Below are 26857 nucleotides of genomic sequence, written 5' to 3'. Positions count from 1 at the left end.
CAGTGGGTTGAAGAGGCATCAAACAAACAGGGCAGGTAGGTTAAGTTAATGATTCTCCCACACTGTGATCCCCCTTTGCCACGGAGTGGTACAATGTTCAAACAACCTTGAATTGGATATATTACCAAATCAGATTCAGTCATTTGTACTGGATGCTGGGAAATGTGAAGGCACTCTCTCCTATTCTGTGGGGCGTGTTTTTGTTCTTATGTTGTTAGGTTTCTCTTTGCTAGAGAATAAACAAGAACAATGTTGCTGGAAAGCATAGGAAATTATTTGTCCAGAATTCATCTTTCTACCAGTACTAGAATCTCAATGCTAATTTTAGCCATTCACACTTGTACTGATGTATGAAGACCACCTTCCATTTAATCTCAGGAAAAGCACTCTTATCAGATCCAGATAATCTTATCAGATTCAGTTAGCCCTGACAGATAGCTTAATTTTACTTTAGGATTTTCTTTTCTTTTTCTTTCTTTTCTTTGTTGTTAATTTAGGAGTAAGAGTTCATCTTGGTTCAGTGGTGAATGTTATTACTTTTTGTTTAAGATCTGTGAATAGCTATTTTTCTTTCCCAGACATTTAACCTCACAGTGTGTGCTTAAACTCATCCTGTGAGGTTGCCAGACTTTGTTCATCTATATATTATCCTGATTTCAACATCAGTCCCACTCTGCATTCCCCGGGTGGCCTTTGCCTTGGAAAAGTTGCACTGCAGCACCATTTAATGGTTTCTCGTGCATGTTAGGTCACTGGTGTAGCTTCAAAACGGCTTAAATCAAATATGCTAGTGACTTGCCTGAGGCAGGGAGGAGTTGAATGCTGGATGAGGAAAACAGGCTTGAATGGACTGTCCTGGGTCGTGAAGTTCAGGCTTCTGCAACTGAAGGCAAAAAGTTCATAGAATTATGAGCTCCGTCTAAAAAACAGTTAGGCATCTACGACCTTGTCTCACCTAATCTAAGTCAAAACTGCATTGTACTGAGGTCTTGGGATAAGGCTATGAGTGAAGTAGTTTGTTTTTTTTTTTTTTTAAAGAAGTACTCTAGGGTACAATTCTCCTCTCAGTTTCACTGTCATAAATCTGCTTAACATGCATCTAGTTCAGCTGCTCCTGAGAAAATAAAACTTGGATTTACATTCCTTTCAGATATGATAATCCAGGTTTGTGGAAATATAATCTCTCCCAACAGATTTGATCATGGAAAATTGATCATGGAGCTACTGTCAGCAATCAATTCTGGTATGAGAGTGAGTTCTCAACGTGAAAACATGAAAATGTCAAAATGGGAGAAGTGTTTCATCTCCCAGAATGATGCTCCTCACTGCTGTTTTGTAACAAAGATGTGACCTCTCATGGCATTGTGTTTGAAACGCACTCTTGTAATCTGTTGATTTATCTGTCTACTTTTGTCTTCCTCCTTTTCTCTCTTTTTCTTGTGAGATCCATGTGTTCTCTAAATCTTTTCCCAGTTTTGATTCTGTAGTGTTTGTTCTCGCTTATTTGACCTCTGTGAGGCCCACAGAGGTGGGCCTTGTGTGGAAGTTTATCAGATCTCATTTCAGAGTCAGGGTACTTTCGTTAGCATAGTGGTTAAAATGTAAACAATGGTAGAAGGCTTTTTAAATAGAAGTTGACCCTTGAAATTGGGTTTACTGTAAGCTCAGAAAATCTCCTGCAAATGAATTTGCAAACATTGTCAGAACATGGGCTACAATGTATTAAATTCATATAGACCTAGTGTTCCTAACTATCAGAATAAGGAAAAGACAGAAAACAGTCATTTAGATGTCAATTACTTGAGAAAGGATCAAAGGGAAGATTCAATTTTTTGGAGGGAAATTCTCAAAAGGCAGCTCTAAGGAAGGACACATCTGTTAGATTAGGGTGAGTGTGACCTAAAGCTCTTATTTGAGCTCTGGAGAGTAATAGTACGTCATAGATACATGGCCAGCTGGGAAATAGAAGAAGATATTCTTACTTTCTTTTCGTAGAAAAGCAGAACATAATTGAGAGATACATTGCCCTGAGTAACAGAGCCACAGAGCATTTTGTGCAGCAAACTCAGAGGAAAATGTAGATGATTTCTAAAGGCAGAAGCTGCCAGGAGCAGGAAGAGAAGTTCTTCAGGAAAGAAGGAGGCAGCCACTTTAAAATCAAATTCCATCCTTGCTCTAGACACACACACACACACAGAGTGCAGAATCCCTTGTGGATGAGCTCATCTCCATCACTTCTGCTTAAGCTTTGTTTGCTGCTACTGGGAGTCCTTGGGTGAGGGTTAGGACTGATTGAAAATGAAATGTGTAACAGAAAATGGAGGAAAAACCATGAGTATAATTCGGAAAATTTGGTAAAGTCAAGAAACAAATTTTGCATATAACCCAACAATTGCTTAAGTTCCTCCAAATACCCCTGCAAGTATCTACTATTTGTAAGGTTTACTTTTGCTATTTTTCTATGGATTTACACATTTATATTGTGTCATTATATTATACAATGATTCCTGAAGCAGTGTGTTGTTTACTGGTGATTTCAGTGTCTGAGAACTAGTGATAAAATTAGCTGTTTAGAAATGTCACTGAAAGAGAATGAACATTTATAACTCCTTGCTCCTATGTCAGTCTCAGAAGTGAGAGACAAGCCATCTCCACTGTCCAAACAATATGTATATTGAAATTGTCAGTAGTTTCTAGCTGTCACTTACATGTAGGATAATTTCCATGCTTGTTCTTGACTCATTAACTTGCATAAAGGAAAGATGTTCTCACCAGTTTAATCTAGATAAAATGAAATGCTAAAAGGGCAAAGCAGCAAATGATGTTGTCATATTCCACTTAAGGCTGTGCTGGATGGGATCAGTTCAAGTCACTTGAGTCAAAGAGACTTTTAATGGTGTTTTAGTAGAGTAAGAATATCAACTTTAGAATTAATTTAATGTTTTGAATAGAAAAGTGAACAGATTTTGTGTGTCTGCATACGTGCGTATCTGAACATTTGTGTTTATCTGCATATATGTTTGAGAGAAACTGATATTTTTTTGTCTGGAGTATTTACAGTGACATTTCCACATTCATTGTCCAAGGTTGTTCTTTTCACAGATTCTATGAATAACTCAGGTTGGTGGGGACCTTGGGACCTATATCCCAACCAACTTGTTTCAAGAAAGGTCGACAATGAAATTAGGTTATGTTTCATCAGCTTACTATTTAGACCCTATCATTTAACAAAATGAAAAATATCATTCATAAGAATCTTATACTCTGTACCTGTAAAGATCTGAAGTCATTTACTGAAGTTTAGATGTATTATCTAGCACTAAACCATCATTGCACAGCTACATTCCAGTGCCTAAAACTAGCAATAATATCTGTGTTTATAAATAGTTTGTGATGGTTCCAGTTTAATACATATTGTGCAAATGATAAAAGGTTTTGTATACTTCTATCAGATGAAAGAGACCAAAACAATGAAAAAAGATTTTGTAGTATGCATGCATTTGCTGGGAGCAACACTGAAACTTTTTAATTTTTTTTTCTCAGACTCCTCAACTAAGATCAGGGAGTTTTGCACTAGAAATCCTGGAAAATGTGCTGACCAGCTTTATCATTTTCAATTATATTTTATCTCAAATTTCTGAAAGATATGCCACTTCTACATGCTAAGTGTCCAAAAGACTGTAACATATCTGTATGGGAACTGTTGAGGCAGCCTGAACCACTGATTGAGCACCTGAGCACCGGGGGGAAAGGACCTGGTCAGCCCTGAGAGTACAGGTGAAAGCAATTCAGCTGTGTGGCCAGAAGGAGTGGAGCTTTACTGCACCTCTCTTAGACCTCATTTAAGGGCTGACTGCTACTGGGGAGTCTTTCCTGCAAGCCTAGATCTTTGGAGATGGGTGAGCACTTTTCTTTTTGTAACACTTTCTGTCTTGTAGTCCCTTTGTCATTATACCTCCTGTATCACCGTTCCACCACATTGATCTTTCTAATTGCTACAACATCATATTCTCTTTTTGGCAAAGAGAGTATGAAAACATCCTGTAGAGGTATATACTAATCGCTTCCTTGGATTTCTGGAAAGAAACCCTATTTCCAAATGTAATGCATAGTCTCATTAAAATTGTCATATTTGTAGGGTGTTTAGGGAGAACTATCCTGACTGTCAACCCGTATTTATCCAAATAGTATTAAGTAGTACTCTGATGAGAGCTTCCATGTAAAATGGTCTTGAAATCAAGAACGATAGCCTTTGGTTTATTCAAAACAGTAGTGTTGTTGGGTTCAAATGGAGTATATACATGTGTGTTGCAGTGATCTGCAAATTACAGGCAGTTGGTACAAAACCTCTGCAAGCAATTGTATTGCTTAGGGAGGCAGACCATCAGGAGGCCCAGCATATACCAATACAGGTATAAAATACCTCAGATGTCCATTAGGCAATGCCTACTACTACTGAGGAATGTCTTACAGGCACCAAGAAAAACAGGAACAATTTATACCGAGTTATTACTGAGGATTTGTGCCAATGTTCTTTGAAAGACTAGCACTACTGGCAGAAAAACAACAATGCATAGGAAATCGACAAAATATGCCAGACAGTAGCAAGCCTTTCATGCATTCAAGGAAGAACTGCACTCAGCAGGTTCTGAAAGTAGACAAGTTTTCTGAGCCCATTTTAAACATTCACCACAAAAAACACTGTAGAGATTATTACAAGGGGAAAGCTATGTAGGGAAGTGCTAAGAACTATAGTTACATATTAAGCTAGCGAGTGTGTTGCATCGGATGACAGCGAACTGAATTCTTTCTGTGGCATGCTTCGTTTTGGTTCAACACAAGGTTGTTTAGTGATAGTCATTTTTTTCCATGTATACATATATCCTAGGAAATTGAAATGGTTGCATGGCATAATTCAAAGCTTATCCTGGCTGGTGAGAGTGGGGGGAATTAGCCTGAGGGAGAAACAAGCCCACAGAGTCTTCATCCATCTCCTGGCAGCATGGGCATAGCATAGACTGGCTTTTTCTCACTCAAGGCAGGGTCTGGGTTTGGTTGTTAGCTTCCTGGTCCCAGAGCAGCAGAGGGGGAGACAGATGCCAGTGATGGGTATGGGTCCAGGCCTGTTTGGATGAGAGTTTCTTGCACAGGTTTTGGGGATGACCTTGAACCTAGACATAGGCTAATTACTTGCATGTGCAAAGGAGAACGATGGATGTCTGAACAGAAAGAGCTTTGTCTCATAAGAGATGTTTGAAGAAGGAACCTGACAGCCACTGTCACATTCAACACGTCTGACTGATCCATGCACAGTACTGAAATAGTCATAATTGGTCAACATAGCTATTGCTTTGCAGCAACTACTTATTCTCAGCAATAAATGATATTTATTTAAGATTCTTATGAATTATTTCTTTTTTAAAACCGTGCTTGGAATGCTGTCCAGATTCAGTGGGTAACCATTACATTCTTGATCCAAGAGAGAAAGCTGGGAATTTGGACAAAACCAGTGGGCTTTGATGGCTGGGTACAGTCCAGTCCCCAAGAAGTGACTCCATATTGGACAAATCTATCTTTATTTTGGCAGACTAGAGGTCCTCCAACTTCAGCCTAGGGATGAGAAAAGAGAATAAGGTAACTCCTCTAGCAGAGGCACTAGACATGCAAACAACAAAATACTGTCAGGAATAACACTGTGGTAACTCTGAAGGCCTCAGAATATAGCTGAGGTGAGGGCTGTAGAGAGAGTTTTCTTCTCCTTATTTTAACAAAAATTTGAAGCGGAAAATGTTTTTTTTTCCAAGCACACAGCTCATTCCTTTTGTCTGGAGAAGAGAGATCAAAGTACCAATCATGGGTGTAGGAATATTCCCAGATCAGCATGAGATTGGCTACACAACAAAAGGAAGTATCTTAGTTTTCTGCATTCTCTAGCCTACTTGATTCCAGACAAAATGAATATAATAGTTATTATGCTGTTTCTTAAAACCCAGGCAAGGCAGGATACGAATACATAAACTTAATGATTTGTGTATTCACCATCTATACTCTTGAATGTAGCATTTGTAGTGGCACTGACTACTTGCTCAGACAGTCATCAGCTTTGTACTGAAAAGTACCCAATACGATATCCTCCACAAAGAAAATCACATTTTAAAAGTCTTATCTTAAATTTATGAAAATTTGAAAAGTGGGAACAATTTGAGCATTAGCAATCAGGATTAAATAAAGAACTGGTACAATGTCAAGTGGGAACCAGAAACATTCACTGGTTTCCCTCTGTCTCTAGAAACGAAGGAAAGTCCAAATGGCATATCCCAGGCTTATTTTCTGCTGGGATGGAATATTCACAATGCTGGGCTACTAGTACGTTCAGAATATGTCAGTATACAATTTGTGGAGGAAGGAGAAATTATCCTACACAATTTTGCGGCTATTCTGATTGACAGAGTGAGGGAAGAAAGATTTCACATTTCATGCAGAGACCCTGAACTGATGAAGCCTTGAAAACAAAAATTTACATTTGACCTGCTCACATTCAAAACTAAATTATTCTTACCTTGCAGTGATGTACCCTCACAAAAGTGAATCCACCACAAAATTCATGGTTATCTACACTTCCATTGAAAAATCCAGGACGATAGCACATTCTGTTTTCAAGTATGGGGAATTCAATGTCTTTTAATCTTTTGCCTGTATCAGTACCTTTGAGAATGACCAAGAAAATAGAACGGTTATAAATGGTAACCTAGGCACTGTGACAATGCAGTGAGACCTGAGCAATGAAAGAGCTGGGATCAGTCCCCAGCTTGGTCATAGGTACTTCAAGATGCTGGAGTCTCACTAAAGGTTTTAAATTTTTAGTAATTAGATCATTCCTCTCAACAGCAGTTTGTAAAGTGTTACAAAATAAAGACAGATGCTTAGTATGCAGAACAATCATGTTTATTTTAGGCTTTAATTATGGTATGGTAGCTATGGCTTATATCAAGGGAAAAAGCTTGGACTTACTTTGAGGCTTGAAAGAATTCAAATCATTTTAATGTAGTGTTTACCAGATTGGAAAAACAGTTGAATGTTCCTATAATACGCTGTATTTAGGTATGGGGCTCCATCTCTGTTCCTCTTTTCAATAACTAGTTTCATGACGAGGCAAGACCCTCTTTCTGCTATAGCTTAAATGTTGTAATGGCCTGTTGAAAACTAGACTGTACCCTCTTCTTGTGGCAGTGATCAATGAAATGAATGTAAGAAGCTGCTGCCACCGTGTGGCATGGTAAACAAGAAAACCCTGTCTGCACTGGAGAAAAGTGTTGATAATGCTGATGAACCACGCCACTGATAGAGTGATTATTGCTAAGCATTATTTTCATAGCATCAGCTTTGTAGCTAAATGACACAAGAAAGAGAAAGAAGCGTTGCAACCCATGTGAAAGATTATTATGGTGAAACACAGAGGCAGAAACTTGTTCTGCTGAGATTTTTTTTTTCTTTTGATTTTATGAATGCATGCACTAAGAAACTTCTGTTTTTTCTTTTTACAGGTAGAGTATTGCTAAGGTGCTGTCTGGCACAACGGGTGGGAAAGGCATTCCTTATATGCTGAGAGAGGCAAAATGTGTGTACGTGGTGAGAAAGAAATAGAATATCATTGCCTGTTAATTTCTGACTTAGTTAAATCTTCTGCAAAATCCTTTTTTTTTTTTTTTTTTTTTTAAGATTACAAAAGTATACATATTTTAGAAAAAGTTTTAAGAATCCCCTTTAATTTTCAGTCCCACTGCATATGCTTTACCTTCTGTTTTTCCAAAGGCAGTTAGAAAGCATACAGAGTTTCTTTCCATCATCAGACTTGTTTCAGGCAAACAAACTGGCTTTACACGGTCAGTAATTGTTATAGGACTGGAAAACAAACCAACAAAAAACAGATACTTAGACAAATGATCATCCACTTGTTCAGTCTTCAAACTCAATAAGCTCTGCAAGAAAGTGGGGAGATGGGAAAAGGTAAAGAAGATGATGATACTTTGAAACTATACAGACAATTATAAAATGGTGCCTGATCAGTTCCTGAAAAAAAGTTACCTATCAGCAGCTGAAAGTCTGAGATACATTTGTAGGCAAAGCCACAAATGTGAGTGTATTTGCAGCATAGTGCTAGAGAGCTGGTCTCAAGTTACTCAGTCAGAGTTAAAAGAACATGCACAATCTTAAGCCCAACTGTAGCTGCTCTTGCAGTGATCCTGATTTCTCAGATCCTCTCTAACTCGGAGGCTGTGAACATTTCCAGGGACTTCAAAAGAAGTGGAATGAATGGATAAGTGGAATGAATAAGTAGACATAGCTAAAGTTACAGAAAAATCTTTTCTCTGGTTAATGGCTGATGCAACTTTGGATCTCACACACTGTCAAACATCCTACTTCCTTCAATAAAGTAAATATGAAAATAAAACTCTTCCTTATCGCAGCATAATGCCTCAAAGTTTCAACATTGGAATGAAGCTTGACAAGGAATGGACAGGGACCTAGGAAAGTTATTCAGGGGATGAAAATGTTGTTTATGGAGATCTTTGCTTTAGGCTGTTCAGTCCCTTAGCAACTCTCAGACAAAGTTGTCTGAAGATAGAAAATGATGGATCGCTATCCAGACCCATAGTTGTTATTTATGGCACGCAGGAAGTGTTCAGGTACTCAACTGAAATTAGTGGGATTGTCATTAACTGAAAAACAGAGAGCCTGAGATGAAATTTAAGTGAAAGTAACTGTTCTACGTTCATTAAAACTGAAAATATTATGGTGAATGTTTTAAAAAGAAAAGTGCTCTCAGGTCAAACACAAAGTTTTCATGCTCTTCAACTTATGTAGTGAGCAGAAGATCAAGAGGAAAACCGATGAGTAAGAAGAAACTCTATGGGATCATTCCGAAAGGAAACAAAGTTGAAATAAATGCATAGATTTCAGAGCAGACTGCTCAGATGTCTAAGAAAGATGCAAATGAGGACTTCAGGAATTGACAGTTATGTACATGAATTCTTTCTATATCTCAAGCTGAATTGATTTTACTGAGTTCTGCATGCCGCCTGGCCTACAGCACTGGCAGGGAAATTGGACATTTTCACTTGCTCGCTGAAGAAATCCTGGTGCCTCTTAGCCAAAACTTCAGCTGGTGCTCACAGCTCATCAGGAAAATCCTCCAAGCAGAAGATCCTCCAGATGGAATTCTACTTGGATTTATTTTTATACTTCCTGTTTCAGTGGAGCTCCAGTCAGCAGGTGCTAAGTGGAATTCCCCATGGCAGTCCTTTCTTTCCTGAGATTGTCTTTCCTAAACTGTGTAGGTAAGTTCTGCCAGTGAGGTCTTTCAGCAGGAGAGATGCTAGCATTTGCCATTGAGCAGATCCCTAAGATAATACACTCTCACACAAATCCAGGTTAAGATAATTCATGATTTCAGAATAAAGGAGAGAATGGAAAGCTTTGATTGAAACAGTACCTGTTCAGTTTTAGCAGAGCAATATCTGCTCCGCTGGGTTCCTTCAGTAATTTGTGAACACTTCGGATTTGTAGGGATGGCTCTTCTGCATTTAGGTTCTGTATCCCAAGAAAGATCCTATAGGAAGAGGGCTCTACTGACCTGGAAGAAATGACAGTGGCAACGTTACACATCTATACGTGTATTCAGGAATGTCATTCATAAAATTTCCTGATATCTTCAGAGAATTTCAATTTACAAGATGGCTGGGTTTGTATTAGTTGTGGAGGTTGCTGTGGCCCAGGTGCAAAAACTTGCACTTTGCTTTGTTGAACCTCATGAAGTTCTTCCAGGCACACTGATCAAGCTTGTGTATGTCTCTCTGGATGATACCATCACAGATGTTTTTCAGTGTGCTTTGGAAAGGGCAGATGGAGGAAGTAGCCTCTGTTTTGCTCTCCATTTTTTTTTTTTTTCTGGAAATGGAAGTGGCAGAAGAGTCTACGTGCTGATAAAAAAAGATAAGAAGTAAGGTGTTGCTTGGGATGATATGGCAAGCAGCAGGAAATTTCTTGACAGAAGTCCTCTTTCTACTCTATGCAGCCTCAAAGGCAAAGACACATTTCTCCGTAGACCACCAAAAGAATGATGGGTGAGAGGAAGGTGATGAAGCAGCTTTTAAAAGTAAAATCACAGCTCTTAAAAGTAATAAACACAAAAGGAAAAAAAGAAAAACTGGAACCCTGCATACTGGTGTGTGAAAACAAGAATGACATGCAATTATGTCAATGCAATGACATTAGCTGCATAGTCAGAAAATCCTTACATCTCAGAAGAATTTAGGAAGAGCCACTTCATCTTTCTCAGTCATCAGTCATCAAAGTTATTAGGGCTTTAACTTACAAAATGATTCCCGAAGACACACAGTTGCTTACTTCAGACATTAGAGATGCTGCTTGCTTGCTTTAACTTGGAGAGATAGTGCAGATGCAGCACAGGCCAAGCAACCATCTCTCAAGATCAGCAAGTGCCCAATCAGGTACATTTTGTGCCTCTGTTGATTTTCTCATCCAGCTCTAAGAAATACCTGTCCCTTAATCTAGTTGATACTCACTCTTGCAAGCATTGAGCTGCAGTAAGGACCCACTGTGGATGTATCAGAGTGCCAGCACAACGATGCATGTTGGTACTAGAACAGAGAATACAATAACCTATCTTGCTATAGACTTTTAACTTTTCTTGGTATATTATTTATAATAATGATTGTCAACAATTGTGTAGAAACTTTCACTAGCCTTTCTGTAAGCACTTCTTCATCTCCTGTTCTGCCACTCTGTGGTGGTGGAAATGCCATACCTACATTTATTTTTGTACAGAGAGGTGGTAGTCTTCACATAACTTCTAACACAATAGAAATTTAGATTTGAGTATTTCTGGGCTTAACTCACCCAGTGCAGAATGCAATTAATTGTCATTACCCTCAATGAGACTTATTCCTTTTCCATTTCAGTAAATCTAAATGTATCTGCAAGTATGCCCTCTAGATATTCAGAAGGGAATTTTTGTGCTAAAGACCCAATAGAAACTTTCTGTGAACGTTATGCACAGCCCCCCCCCCCCCCCAAAAAAAAAAAAAAGAAAGAAAAAAGTTAATTTTATATGTTAAGGTATTTTATATAGAAACCAAACCTAATCTCCAGAAGCATATACATTGTTTTGTACCAATCCCTTTCTAATGCCTGTTCCTTGTGAAATCCTGATGTTCAGGGATGGTGATACAGTCTGGAATATCATTACCTTGTCCTGAGACTGACATGCCAAGGCCAAAACCCTGGAGATGCATCACACATGCTGTGTTGCTCACAGGTCCGCTCACTTCTCATTGAGAATTTTCCACAGTCACGCTCATGAGAAGCTACAACATTAAAAAAAAAAAAAAAAAAAAAAAAAAAAAGCTACAATGAAGAATTTTGGTTCACTTCTATAATGCCACTCACAGTGTAGTCTGATGGAAAGAGAAAGAGATGAGGCTTTTTATATCTTCTTTAGATTTTCACTGTTTATGTTGGTTTGGGTTGCATTATCTGGAACATTTCATCATGGTACTAATACATGATATTTGACATGATGAGAAACCAAGTTCCCTGACAAAAATTACCAGCTGTGTCAAAGATTTAGATATGGTCAGATAACATAGGTAAAACTACAATGAGTCCTACCTAAATAGGAAAATTTTAGAGGAAGTTGAAGGAAAGAGAGAGCTAAAGCAAGTAAGTTTATTGGCCAGGTTGATTCAATACAATAAGAATTCCTAAATTCTTCTAAACTTTACAGGCTACGCTCTGATTGGGTTCAAACCAATCACTGAATTATAAAAGAAATTAACTCTCTGTCTCCTTTTCACAGATTCTTCCAATTTTGCCCTCACACTTCTGTTTCCTGTTAATCCAATAGATTGAGTTTGGATTCTCCTTAAGGAGCCAAGTAACACCTTCCTGAGCTATGTGCTTCTATGGATGTGAAACGCTAGTTTTACTATGAGACAATTAGTAAAGCAATCAAAGGCAACAGACTGTAAGACTGACACTTTAATTTAAAAATCGAGTATCCCACAGTTCTTTTGAGAAGAAATCAGATCTCAGAAGTGAAGTTCCATCACAGCAATTCCAGGGAGCAGGTTTGTTTATAAGCTGTGGTACCTATTGTTTGTGTAACATTTTGTAATCTTTTATCTGTGCAGCTCTTAGGTCTGGTTGGCAAAATTGATGTGCACTTTTTTACTAATTGTAACTTATCACTGCTTAGATGAACACATTAGATGGCCAGCTTGACAAATATCACATACTTGTAATGGAGTGATCACTCTTCACTATTATGTATTGCTGCACAGTCAGAATATAGTCCTGGCCTCTAGATGTTACAGTAGTACAAATAATACGTGAGATGAAGAAAAAATAGACTTTCCATACTCCCAACATATATATATATATATATACACAAACATATATGCATACATATTTATATTTATATTTATATTTATATTTATATTTATATTTATATTTATACATATGTAATGTCTATATTAGATATACACATGTATGTGTGTGTACATATATATGTGTATATATGTGTATAGATACACAAACATCTGTCAAAATTCAGGCAAAGGTGGGAAGAGCAAAGCAAGTGAGTTGCCTCTGTGAGCTAAGCAGCACTGCCAGTACACCAGAGCTATTATTGGCATCAATTCCTAGGGCACCACAGAAGGTAAGACATCTTTTGCTGCTGAATTTTCTGCAGACACTACAGCTGCTCAGTGTAATAAATAGAAAGACTGAATTATGGAAATCTGCATAAAATATTCAGGACCAAATTCACTCCCTACCCCAGAAGAAAAGCAAAATGTCAAGGGACAAATTATTTTTACATCCAGGTCAGAAGAAAATTTATGTCAGCAGATCATGAGAACGATTTTTTTTTAATCTCTGCTTCTCCAAACTAACACAAAACGTTATTTGTTATTTCTCAAGGCATTAGTCCTGCCACAAAGTGCATGATAAGACTAGCATGCACATCAAGGAAATCCTCTCCTTTGTTTGAGGACACCAGGGAAAGAACACATCTTTTCACAGCTTCATTAGATATTTAAAATTCATGTAGCAACCCTAAGCGCTCAGCTTCTCTGATAATAAAGAACGCATGAATGGTTAACTAAAACATCTTATTGAGGATTCTCAACACCAGGTTATCTAAACGGCTGAATATTAGAAGCATCTGGCTTGGTCTAACTGCCCTACATTGAAATCTAAAGTTACTACCTACTCCATCTGTTTGTAGCTGAATTTAAAACTTTTTGTAACTGCCATGTGTTGCAGAAAGGGAAAACAGAGAATTCTTTAAGGATAATTACAGCAGCGCGGGATTTCACAGTACTCCCATATTTTTTCTGGATCTGTTGTGAAGCACCAAAGACCATTTACATCTCCATCAGGATTCCTGCAATACTGTAATAATTACAAAAACAAAGAATGAAGACTGCAAATGTTAGCCACTTTATGAAGAATTCTATAAGTGCATGTTTTCTAAAGATATTAACCTGAACTATGAACTATGTTCCCCAACCACTTCCTCACTGCATGTTAAACACTTTCTAACCAAAATTCCTCTAAACAAAATTCATTATTTTCTGCATATCAAAATCAACTGTAAAATTAGACAAATATGATAAAGCAGCTATCATTTTCTAAATCCACCAGGAGTCAGCCTAATTCTAGTGCTTTTTAAGTAAAGTTTGACATAGGATGACTAGGTGTTTTGAAACAAGGTGTTTACTGTTGCCCTGATACTTCTTCCACTGAAATCAGTGAGAGCAAATTAGGTTAGTCCTGAGAGTTTGCCAGAAGCCTGCTCAGTTGGTGGCAGATAACAAAAGGCATTGCTCTGGTGCTTGCAAAAAATAAGGGAAGCCTTATCGGTTCTATGTTGTACATCTATACTTGAAATACCAACATCTTAAGTACTATAAAATGCATCCTTCCCTCTTCACCACTGCTATAGGTATGGGTTATCAGCATAATGATTTGCAGGTACACTTAGATTCAATGTGAAATGTTTGCTGAGGAGTCATGGAGAAAGGAGTCAGTGTTCAATGACACCAGTGGCAGTAGAAGATGTTTACATTTTTATCCAGGCCTGCTCTTGGATGAGTCAGAGGAGTGAAGTATTTGTGGCTATGAGGGCTCTGAGAACTCCACTCTTGACAAGTTCTGCCATTTCCAGTTTTTGCTACTGTGCCGCGATAGTCTTTACCATTGCCGTTAATGCAGTCTGTGAAAAAAAGGGAAAAGGAAACAATTGTTATCCACTGAATCTATACGTGCTGGTGCTGCGGAAAGCAGAACTAAGCCAGATTAAGTACTTTTAGGACCTTCTCATTCTCTACTGCCTTTAGCAGAAAGGCAAAGGTGTACCGTGTGTGGCGATCTCTTGCCTGTCAAGATGTTCTCTTGGACATACAGGTAAACGAACTGCGAAACAATATATTCGAGGAACTGCAGGCTGAGATTTTTCTGAAGCATATTGCAATATCTGAAGACTGTAAGATCCCGACTAAACTAATATTAGGAAGCACCTTTGATGAGAAAATCATGTTCAAGAGTTAGCAGCCCATTACATTGAGAAAGCAATTGTTGTCTCCAAGAACGTTGCTTCAGGTACTTCCTCCTTCTGCATGTAAGAGTACACAGTGCCTTTTAGGCATGAATCTTTTATTCAGCCCTGTCACCCTCCTTTGCAGTACAATTATTCAGTGGAGCTCTATGGAGCATTCAGAAAAGTCACACTGCTTTGACCAACATAGACTATTAATTAAGGAAGCAATAAAGGATAGAGCAAAAGCCTACTTCTCTTGGTGTTCACATTTTGAAAAACACAGTTGCCTATGAACAATACAAGAGGATTAAGACAACCTCCTAAAAACAATAAAGCAAGGCACAAACAAAATTCCCTGAAAATTTATTATTGTTGTATTTCAATAGCACACAGCTACAGAAACACTAGCAGTGTTGTCTATTTTCATTCTCCTAAATGAAGATGATATCTCATAGAATGCACTGTAAAATGATACAGGCTGCAGGATATATTCTGGTTAAGGAGAATTTGCTGCAAAATTCAGCAACACAGTTGTGACTGTCAGAGGACAGATGTGCCTGTTTTGTTGTAGCACTACTCAAGAATAATTGTGTTAGATTGCCATTTGTTTGATCCATAGACTGTAGAGGAGGTGACAGCTAATGCCAGCTGTTACCAGATGTCACGGGGGGGATAGTCAGGCCAACAGTTTGTGCCATTGTTGCAGGGGGGTCATTTGGTGTGGCTTCCTCAGTATGATCATCACATCTCTTGAGACTGCAGTACTCCCATGGAACGCTGGGGTCTGTGGTGAAACACCATGGGCGGCTATCACCATCTGGATTTCTACAATAGTTCTCCCTCAAATCCCTGCAAAATAAGTACAAATATTCATGCTGCATAAGACTGAACGTAATCACAGGAACACCTTTCCAAAAAGCTATCTTCTACACAGAGATAAATACATTTTTTAATTCTTTTACTTATTGCCAGATATATTACTACCACCAAAAACATCTATGGCTGAGATAAAATTGGAGTTAAATTCGGGCCACAATATATGCATATGGTAAATAAATGGCAGCTATGACAATGAATTTATTTCAAAGTGAGCATACATAACCATGTAAATGTGCAAATTAGCTATAAATATGCTGGAAGATTTTTATTTTTTTAATGTCAAAGGGTTCTTTCTCATATGAAGAAGAATAGAAATTAAATACTCATGCAAATTATTACTATTATTATTAACTTTATTTAAAAATGAACAAACACATGGTAATTCAGGGAGTGCACAGAATATGCTGGGGTGAATGAAACTGGAATTCTTCTCTCCAGCAAGTTGCAGAGTTGCAGAATTTTCCCATCCCTAAAACACTAAAATACTTTAAAAAAAAAAATTCCAGAACACACTAATTCCACATTTTCACAGCTGCTTTTCAATTATTTAAAATGTCTGTGAAAAACAGTGTCTCCTCTGAGGATGTTTCAGTTTCAATATGTAAGTACTTTCAATGACAAAAATATGACTGAAAAAATCAGTCACAGAAATTGAAAACCAGGCTGGCATCATTAAATAAAAAAAAAGAAGAAGAAATTTTTTAAAAGTAGTAACCTTCCTGCCCATCACAGAATCATAGGAGTTAGAAAGGACCTCTGGAGATCATCAGGTCCAACCCCCTGCTGAAGCAGCTTATATAAGAAAGCATCTATGAGGGTTTTGAATATCTCCAGGGAAGAAGACTCCACAACCTCTCTGGTCATAGTATTTCAGTCCTTGTTTTTCTTCATGTTTGTACGGAACTTCCTATGATTGGGCTTGTGCCCATTGTCCCTTGTTCTGTCAATTGGGCACCAATGAAAGGAGCCTGGCCCCACCATTTGATTCCTACAGATACTCGTGATCCATCAAGCAATTATGGATATCATAGCAAATATGGATATCATTCTCTTGTTTTTGCATGGCACATTAGTAATTATGGTTCGTTCTCTAAGTTGTTATTAATCCAGTATTTTTATTCTGGAGAAGAAAGTAAACAAATCAAATTAGAAAATTCAGTGAATTCAATTCTGTATGTCCAGTGCCAACCACAAAGAATGTTTCAAATAGTGTCTCTAAACCATGATGTACTTGTCCATGTGTTTTGCAACATACGTGCTCTGTTCTCCTCAGGTAAAACAAGTAGAAAACAAGTACTGCAAAGCTCTCAAGTTCTTAAATAAAATGCATATTTCAGCAGATGCCTAAACTTTGGATTCAAGCCTCCCAAATTTGGTTACATCAGTTCAGGTTTATGAATAAAAGAACACAACTGTATTTTAATAAGAATTCAAAAACAGGAAAACACAGTTTAGAAAAATGAGGCTAATAGGAAATATTTTCTGAATCTTGGTAAAATTATAGTGAAAGAAATTATCTTTTATAGATACATTCCCTATCAGTGTTTTAAAGCACAGATGTGCTGAGATAACAAAATCTCTTTCAGCACTGGTCATTGTCAGATAGAGAAAAAAAGTGAGATAAACATACGCATTTGGGAATTTTTCTGGGGTCTTTCCATGGTCATGTGGAGACTTGGAGCTCCAGGCTTGGCATTTCCGTCCTGATACAGTGATGGAAGTTGTGCCACGATAATTCAAGCCTTTGCCTTGATAGCACTCCTCTGGCAAGAATACTTGTGTAGCCACATCTGCAGCAAAAAAACAGAAACGGATCTCCTGCATCATGATTTTATGATTGTACTGAGTAGGCACAAGAAAACATTGAATTAGTAAGAGAATAAAAAGGATAGACTCATTTTTGCAGCAGACTTTCTATGAGAGCATGTTAGCCAGCGTGAAAAACAGAAGGGCATTTACAAAGTTATTTAGAACTTTCACAGATTATTCTCATATATCAGATGCTGGCCAGTGGAGGGTGCATTCCTCTGTTTCATTTTGGCATTTGTGGAAATGTTTGAATTGAAAATGAAAACTTCTCAAAGGTGATAGATGTTAGTGATTTTGTCTCTATTTCTAGAATACAGATTATGTTAAATTTCTGACGTCCTCTTATCCTTTTAATTGAACGAACACTTCCTTGTTGCTCTCTCTGCTTAAGTCAATGGGTACTTCACAGGAGATTTTGTTACAATTGAACCTTGGAAGCTACTCCAAGGTCCCCTCTTTTGTTATTTTTTTTTTTTTCACAATGAGAAGCAAGAAGTGTGTTTCTGCTTTGATGTCCTTAAGTGCACTCCACTACTCATACCAGCACTCTGTTCTGTCCCGTCACATTGGGGAACTGCACAGTATTCCCACCGGACACTGCTGTTGACAGTGTAGCACCAAGGCCTCTTCTCTCCATTAGGGTTTCTACAGTAGTTTTCCTCTAAGCCCCTGAAACAGAAACACTCACTTTGAATAACTCACTGGAGTAAAAAACAGTTATGTACAAGACTGTTCACAATTGCTGCATGCAGAACTTAAGTCAGTTATTATATTCATTCTTTTTACAAGTTTATTACCTCATTCACCACTATTCAGGAGCTAGTCAACAGCCATTGAATTTATAGTCTAAATGATGATGTCATATGAAGAGTTTCTGTGATGCTTGCACTTTCTCCTCTTTTCTTGAGACTGGGATAGGGCAGTAATAGCTGACTTTGAAACGCAAGCCATTAGTGCGCCTGACCCCCTTCTGCAAGAACAAGGCAAAGCTGGATGTCACATGGTGCAAAGTGCTCTCTGCTCTCAACAGCTGTCTGCAGTGATGATGGACAGGGTTTTGCATGTCCAGAAAATCTCACAGGATCCGTTTCACAACCCACTGGTCTCAAAGAGGAACACAGCTAAAAGCCTAGTTTGTCCCAGCTACCTGAGCCCATTGATAATGCTCTTCAGACCCAGCTTCACTGACCTCAGAGCACAGGGAATTATTAGAGCATCTTGAGCCTTGGAGCATTGCTCTTCAGAAGCGTAGCACATCAAAAGTGTGTCAAAGAACACAACCAGGGGTTTTGTTATTGTAAAAGCAGTAAATACTTACAACTGCAGTGGGATGAGGAGGAATGCAGGTATAGGCGACGTAATGAGAATTAAGTTGGTTAAAAAAAAGAAGTGCAGAAAAAAAAAATCAAGGGCAAGGCCTGAATAGCAGTAGTGAGAGGTGATAAAAAGAGAGAAAACAGCTTATCAGTGTAACTGCTCCTCTCATCTTTTTATCTGGATCACTAAGGGAAAACCACGTTCTTGCATATTTGCTAAAATGAGGAGGCTCAGCATACTTGCAGGGATATCTGTCTGGAATCCAGCCATGTTTGTGAGGAAACTGCGTGTTCCAATGCTGGCAGGTGTTTCCTGATGCAGTGATGGCTATCTTGCCTCGGTACTCATCTCCGTTCCCTGAAATACACTGGGAACCCAGGCCAGAGGCTGGTGGATTCATAGCTGTAACAGGATTTAAAAAAAAAACAAAAGTGAAGAATAGAAAAATTGCAGCTAGAAAATGCCTTCAACTATATTAAAAAAAAATAATAATAATTGCTTTCTATTATGGTAACATGCAAATTTTTCTTTCAGCAGAGATTACACTGGTGAAAAGCCATGGCAAAGCAAAAGCACACATTTTCACAAGCAGTCAGACTGCCAAATGGGTGCCCTGTGTCTGCCCCTTTACAACAGTCACTAAAGAAGTCACTTCAGAGGTACAGCTCTGGAGTCAGTGGATTGGGATTGTGAGACAGAAGAAAAAGTAAAAGAAAATGAATGGGCTTGGCATATGAGGAACATCAAAATAAAAGCAATGAATAGAACCACATAACCTGCAGAAGGTGAAAGAAAAGGGAACATAAAATGCATTTATATTACACATCCATTGTATAGGTAATTCCCAGAGCAGAAAAATGGGACTCAAAAAGGTTGGTCTGTTCTTTAAACTCAAAGTTTTAAGCACAAAATGGAGAGGCTGTGGTATCTTTCACAACTTCATCATACCTGTAATTGTGATTGCTGAAGTGAACTACATCTAGCAAACAAATGCTGCTGCTTACAGCACTGGCAAGAGCAGATGCTAAGAAAGGAAGCTCTCCTTATACAAACACAAAGTATTTTCTCAAAGTGCAGTCTAGTTCTAATAATGGCAGTGCTAATGTCATTATTCAGTGCCTTGGAAATGTCCAGAACTAGTGTGTTCTTCTTCATAGTCAAGTTAGTTGACAATTGAATTAGGTTTTCTCCTGAGGCCTGAACTTGTTTCTCAGGACTTATCCCTCACTAAGAAAGAGGCAGTTCTAGCTGTATGGGCCAGACTCAGGTAAAATATTGCAATATAGCCATGGAGGCTAATGCATTTCTCATGACTCTGCCTTCTTAGGTAATTGGAAAAGTAAGGTGATTGAAGAGAGGATGCCCTGCCTCTCAGGTGAAATGAAAAGTATGGTAGTTTAAGACAAGTCAGTTTCCATAATACCTCTGGCATTGTGCACCTGCACTCTCAATCACCTTACATGACTTTATTCAATAGTAGCATAGTGAATGATTCTGCTTATTACTGTATGCTTTCTCATATTCACAAGGATATCCTCAGGATACTCACAACTGTCACCTCTTGTGTTACCCCTCCTTGCATTATTTTAATTACAAGAGCTACCCTATGGAGCAATCTCAAGGAGTCAGACTCACTGCAACGAGGAATGTTGCAATATTCCCAGCGCTTAGTGGGGCTCATGGTGAAACACCAGGGCCGAAGTTCACCATCTGGATTACGGCAGTAATTCATCTTCAGGTCCTTCCCTGGAAAGCTGCACATTGAAAGTGAAAGATAAGCTTATAAGTTCTTTGTGGATAGCTGTGGCAGTATGATTGCAGGCAGGGTCTCCCAGGCACTGCAGAAATGAGTGGGGCAACACAGCACTGAGAATGACTCACTGTTTCAGGATATATCCATGCATATGAGGTTCTTGGGCATCCCAGCGCTGACACTCAAGTCCAGACTCTGTTCTGGAAACATTTCCATGATAATCTTCACCATTACATTCCATGCACTCCACTGTAGGCTCTATGTAGAATGAAAACAAAGCAAGGTTCACACCAGCCCTTGAACTCTGATCCTCATGAAAGACCACACTGACAGGAAAACAGAAATAATAGAAATTTTTTGTTCTTCTAAAAGGATTTGCCCTAGACAATGATTAAAGGAATCCAGAAGACTCAGAATGATAGCCTAGTCAGACGAATCAAGCTTTAGAGATAGATATCATTTGCAGAGAGTGCTTTGTCACATGTTTGCATGTACTGATTGCACTGGAGTCTTTATATGTAACACAGAAATTGGGTTAGTCTTTACTCTTGTTAAAATTAAATAAATAAGTAGGGGTAAGAGCAAAACAATACCAGCAAATCACTAATAATAATAATAATAATAATAATAATAATAATAATAATAATAATAATCCTCTGTATCTTGTAAAGTTTCAGAGTAGAACTTCATATTTTAGCTTGACCTAAATTCACGTTTGAAACCAATCTGCAATAATAAAATAAGAACAAACAGCAGGAATAATATTATGCCCTTGCTGAAAACCCATTCCCAGAAAAATAAATATACCTTCCCCAGTCTGTATGACCTGCCCCTCACACTCTGGGATGTTACAGTAATCAAATCTGGTAGCAGGATCTGTTGTATAACACCAGGGTCCTCTTACATCCCCATCAGGATTTCTACAGTAGTTTTCCTCCAACTCTGCTCTGGGGTGTTTCTCAGGTGTAAAGCTGTAATAGTATTAAAATTATATTTTAGTACAATTCCCTCAGTAGAGCAGAAGGGATATGTCAAATATACTCAGTTCCTTTTGGGCTCTACTCATTCATAGTAGAAATGAGAGAAACAGATTCCAAGTTCTAAATCCATAAACGAAATCTGAAAACCATTTTCTAACTATCAGTAGTAATCTCTTCTTAGACCCTAATTGCCAATGATGAGTGAACATACAGCTTATAAGGACTCTGCAAATCTCAAAGAAATATTATCATCTCTACTACATGTATCCAGCTATCTAATCAATTCATTGCAACCTGAGGGCCTGTGATGTATTTTTCCTAAGACACCTACTTGAAAAGTGTAGTATTTCTGGAGGCTAGTGACCTAGTGCAACTGGATCCAAACTTGCAGAGACTGAAGGAAGTCACCTGATGAATTTTCTGATAGCAATCCTCCCTGGGAAGACTAAAATATTTTTAAACTACAAATCTAAGTAAGTGGTTCCAATTTTCATTAGAACAAAGGCTGGCAGGGGAGTCAGAGACCTGGAAAGACACCACTGCTCATTGTTTTCACATCTCCAACAGAAGAAAGAAATTCTGGCCTCTGTGTCACCAGTAATAAAGTTTTCATTCAGTTTTGGTGGAAGCATTTCACCTCCTTAAGTTGCATAGTGAGTAGACAAAACTTCCCTAGCTGAAAATGCAGCCTTTTCTTATCTAGACCATGGCAGTTCTTTGAATCAAAACTAATACAAGAGCTGAAAATTGCCTGAAAATGTCACTTTAATAACTTGCAGTATGAAGTTGTTTATACATATAAAGTTGGGGAAGCTTGGAAACGATTCACAACATAAAGACAAATATAAACAAAGCCTTACTTTGGATTGTGAGGTGATTTTTCTGCCCATCTCTGGCATGGAATACCTCTCCAAGTTTTGGCTTCTGTTCCTCTGTAGTCCTTCCCAATCCCTCTTTTACATTGTAGAAGGTAAACTGAAATTGAATTGTTTTTTTTGTTTTGTTTTGTTTTGTTTTGTTTTGTTTTGTTTTTTTAAGTCACTAGTGCTACAACATTACATTTCTTAAAACTCAGAGTATGCAGATTTAACTCTGAAGTTAATCAGTTTGGATACGTTTTGAACCTCTCACACATGTGAACACAGAGATGTGATTCTGTAAGGTATTTAAAAATGCATTAGTTAGAAATGAATAAGTGACTAGAGAAGAAAATTCTTGAAACATTTTACGAAGGTAATAAAAATCAAATTAGAAAAGAAGATGCAACAAGTCACAGCTACAAATCGCATATTACATTATCATAATACTGGGATATAAAACAAGGTCTTTCACCGACCTCTGGAGAAGCTTTGAAATGTATTTTTCATAAGCACATTCACAGCATAGGTATCACGCAACTATTCCTTCAGGGGACTACAAATTATAGAGTCATAGCATCATAGAATATCTGAGTTCAGGAAGATCAGTGGGATGAAATTTGAGATTGGAGGCATCCAAAGGAAAAAAAAAAAAAAACCACACAAAAAAACAGTCATTAATGTTTCCTCTTTTTCCTGAGAGATGAAAGCTCCTGGAAATAAAAATCATGTCCTCTGGTAATAACATGAGGATCAGGTGTATCTCTTCAGATTTTTCAGAAGTTTGGAAGAGCTTGGACAGTGGCAAGCGGTGTAAAGAAGAACAGATGAAGTTAGGGATGTGTCTTGATTTATGCTAGTTTACGCCAGTGTTAGTTTCTAGCCCTCTGTTACAGAGTATAATTTGGGTCAAATATTATTTATTAATTTAGAAGAGTTAATTTCAATTTAATATCTAATTACTTAAGCATATGTCTATTTGGTTTCAATATATGCCGAAAAATTGTACAGCATTAACTCCTCTTTTATCCATTTCTAACTCAAAAGTTAACAGGTCAATTTTTATTTTAGTAAAAGGTATCAGATTTAAAATGTTGAGGGACTGGCTACAAGCTTTGTTTCTACTGATTTCTTCTAAGTTAATACAATAACTACTTAGCGGGAAGAAAAGATGGCATGATTTTTGCTTTGTAGTATGTTTTTGTTTTGTAGTATGTTTATTATGCCTGATCACAGTAACACACAACTAAAGAAGATCTGACTGAGTCCAGTCCAAGTTAGATGTAAGATCCTTGATGCTATACAGCAAATTCTCTGGCACTTCCAAATAAGTTCATAATGGGTTCAAGCTCACCTTGCTGAAACTGTCACCACCTGCAATTATTTGCTCCAGCACCACAGCAGGGAATGCAGGGATGCAGTAAAAATAGACTTAATGTATAAGTGTGTAGTGTCATACTATATACATACTTTTCTTTTCATAGAGAACTGCATCTTCACTGTGGAATATGACTGTTGTTTTGGTATTTTCAGCCAATGTCAAACACTGTAGCTTTTTCTTGGTGAATAGGAAGGCCCTGTTGAGAAGAACATAGGAAACAATATCTTTAATTCAGTTCAAATTTTCAAATTTTAATTAATTTTCTATAAATTATTATTTTACTAGCACTTTCTTATATCCACTTGGCTCTTTCAGAGGCTGTTCTCAATACTTGAGACACTGACATTTTATACTGCTCTGAAGTGGCTGGCATTTTCAAGATGTGAGAGTATGTGAATAAGTTACTGTGTGAGAAGCTAGCTGCAGCATTGGCAAAACACTTCCAATGGCATTCTAGCTGCTTAAATTAGTACCTTCCCCTACAATGCATTAAAAACATCTCACTCTTCTTTTGTGAAACAAGGCAGAATCAGGCTAAACAAGTGTCAACAGCCCTTCAGGAAGCATTGTATAAGAGTAGGAACACGGGCTTTTGTAGAGAAAGACAGATGCACTGCAGATTCACCTTTTAATCGACCTTTTGCTAATTTACGGGTGGAGATAAGCCACAAGACAAAGGGCACAGATGTTGCTGTTGTAGGCAGAGCTGCAGTAGCTTGAGGATGCTGGTGTGGGAAAAGCTGTAGCGGGAACAGCTGTAGCACCTGGCTCCTAACCCCATCTTGGCTTATCTACAGGTGCAGATTGTGCCTTCAGTTCCTCACGTAACCCCTGTTGCCTGCATAGCCACTAGCCCTGACCTCTGAAGAACAAGGAGTCTTCCCAAGAGGGACTTTACAAGAGCTGGCACCCGAATGACAGTCGCTTGTGTTCCCCAAGGGCTGTGGACTTGCTTTACACAAATGTGTTCATGCACATCCCGTGCTGAAGTTCCCATCTTGGTTTCTGAGTAGCACATTTCTGAAGAGGATGTGTAGAGCAAAAGAGCTGAAGAAAACTCAGTGTTGTTGTATTACAATGTTTCTTGTGGAAAATGTGTACCACTTCACTAATGTGTTGAAATGACAAAACAAAAACAAAAAAACAAAACCCCCCACATTTTTTGTCTCTTTCATACTTTGTTTTTCCAGCTACATATTCCAGAGTTTTATTTATTTGTTTGCTCTCTGTCCAAATTTGAGGGTGTGAACTTACTTCTAAGCAACAGCAGAAAGTGTTTTAAGATTCAACAGAAATTACCTGCAATTAAAATTTATTTCAGCATCACACTTCTCTGCACATTCTTTTTCATTATTTGTACTGTAAAACTCTTTATTTCTAGTAAGTATCCAAACACCATCTGTTCTTAAATAGTCATCCAGTATGTCTCCTTTCACTACAAGAGAAGAAAAGGAATCAGGCATTAAAAATTAGAATTCTGCAGTTATGAAGTGACTTTGTGTCCCACTTTTCATACAGCATTGGCAGGTGAAGTCACCATTTATCTAAAGCTGTCAAAAAAGCACCAGTCAGAGAATGATGGAAAGTGGTATCAATACTAAAATTTTGGAGAACTGCAAAATGGGAGAATGTGAGATTATGAGCCTATGTGGAAATCACAATCACCACAGTTTCATTGGTTACTGAACAGTCATTTGTCTCCATATATCTTGCCACGGAGTAAGAAATCTCAATCAATAAAATGACAGTGTAATCCTTCACAATGACCACCACTCTCTTTGTTGTAATGGCTTATGCAGGCTTAATAGTGAATTTGTCAGGGTACATCTCTGGTGCAACAGAATATTCCATTATAAATTAGTGAATCAATTAGTGTGATTATATCTGAAAGTCACATGTGCATCAGATGTAAATGATGTATTTGCTCATATATTTCACAATTAGCTCTCAAACATTTGTACTCATAAAGGAATTTGTCACCTAATTAGTTTTTTCATGACCACAAAGATTCCATGTTCTGTTCCTAATGTTAAGAACAGTTTGTTTCCATACCTAGTATTAGGTTATAGATTTACAGGAGTGATGTGGCTTAATTATTTCATTTTTCAAGGTAGGTTGTTGTTGTCAGGCATGGGAAAGTCAAAGCTGCTTTCTCTTAGCCCCAGCTTGGATGGTTCACACAGCTTGCAGATGCTCTTGAAACTCATATGTTGTCTTTAGTGGAACTCCTAGCTTTAGGAGTTGTTGAAAAAAGAATTCTAGGTTTATTTCTGGAAAAATAAATCTAGTTTGTTGAAGACTAAATTTTTACCTGCTGCCCCCAAGAAAATAGAGAAGTTTATGTTAAGATTTTGACAAGAGAAAGTGTGATGTCCATGGAATATCAAGGAGATTTTCTTCATTCTCTTTTATTTTTGTTTTAAATATTACTTTTAAAAACTTTTAAACTCCTGCCATAATAGATGAAAATCAGGATCACCATGCTTGGCAATGCTTGGCAGTAGAAAGAGCTCCATAATTTGATCCAGGGTCTGCTGAATTAGAGGTACTGCCTCAGTGACTGCTGTGGATTTTCTCAGAGGCTTTTGGACTACTTGCTGAAGATGTCCCCATTTCTGGCCATCTGGCATGTTGGCAAATGCTGACCATTTGGTTCCCGTGCAAAAACCAAGGTTGTTGCTCTTCTGGTACCTCCAATAAGCACCAGATAGACCACAGCTCTGACTTTTTTCACCAGCAGCTCTTGCTGGCCAGAAAACCCCAAATCAACCATTGTCCATATAAGTGATGACAAGTGGATTTGGTGGCCCATTTGCACAACATAGAAATTTCAAGTGTTTGGCCCTCATCTCACCCACAAAAGCAGAAGGAAAAAAACTCTTACCTGAGCTGAGCAAGAGAAGAAAGAGCAAACTGGCTTTACTAACTCCCATTTTGGCCCAGCTGGTGGGTGCTGGAACTTGTGTCTGTCAGTGCACAAAGTTTTTATTGACTTGTACTGGATTGAGGAGGCATCAAACAAACAGGGCAGGTAGATTAAGTTAATGATTCTCCCATAACGTGATCCCTCTTTGCTGTACAGTTCATGTTCAAACAACCTTGAATTGGATATTACCAAATCAGATTCAGTCATTTGTATTGGATGCTGGGAAATGTGAAGGTACTCTCTGATTTTGTGGGGCATGTTTTTGTTCTCAGTTTGCTTGGCCTCATTTCACTAAAGCAAAAGTGGAGATCACAGTGGTGGAAAGTATACGA

At 38.0% G+C, this 26857-nt stretch overlaps 1 protein-coding gene across 1 annotated transcript; it reads right to left on the bottom strand.

Annotated features, from left to right (window-relative positions):
• Nucleotides 1–787: 787 nt before the first annotated feature.
• On the bottom strand, nucleotides 788–26596 carry LOC116243031 (plasminogen-like). Its single transcript, XM_090136120.1, has 19 exons — nucleotides 26484–26596; nucleotides 24899–25034; nucleotides 23689–23795; nucleotides 22222–22336; nucleotides 21189–21352; nucleotides 20510–20639; nucleotides 20264–20382; nucleotides 18868–19030; nucleotides 17853–17980; nucleotides 17133–17292; nucleotides 15279–15472; nucleotides 14151–14299; nucleotides 13383–13476; nucleotides 11270–11387; nucleotides 10587–10661; nucleotides 9494–9634; nucleotides 7796–7902; nucleotides 6560–6705; nucleotides 788–883 (listed from the first exon to the last, which is right to left on the bottom strand). The coding sequence occupies exons 1-19, from the start codon at nucleotides 26530–26532 to the stop codon at nucleotides 788–790; spliced, it is 2391 nt and encodes a 796-aa protein (XP_089992246.1). The 5' UTR covers nucleotides 26533–26596.
• Between the last annotated feature and the right edge of the window lie 261 nt (nucleotides 26597–26857).

This window comes from Phasianus colchicus, chromosome 2 (assembly GCF_987193195.1).
Source record: "Phasianus colchicus chromosome 2, bPhaCol1.hap1.1, whole genome shotgun sequence".
Taxonomy (NCBI): Eukaryota; Metazoa; Chordata; class Aves; order Galliformes; family Phasianidae; genus Phasianus; species Phasianus colchicus.
The sequence above is the reverse complement of the archived record's forward strand: the minus strand, read 5'-3'. Positions and strand labels throughout refer to the sequence as shown.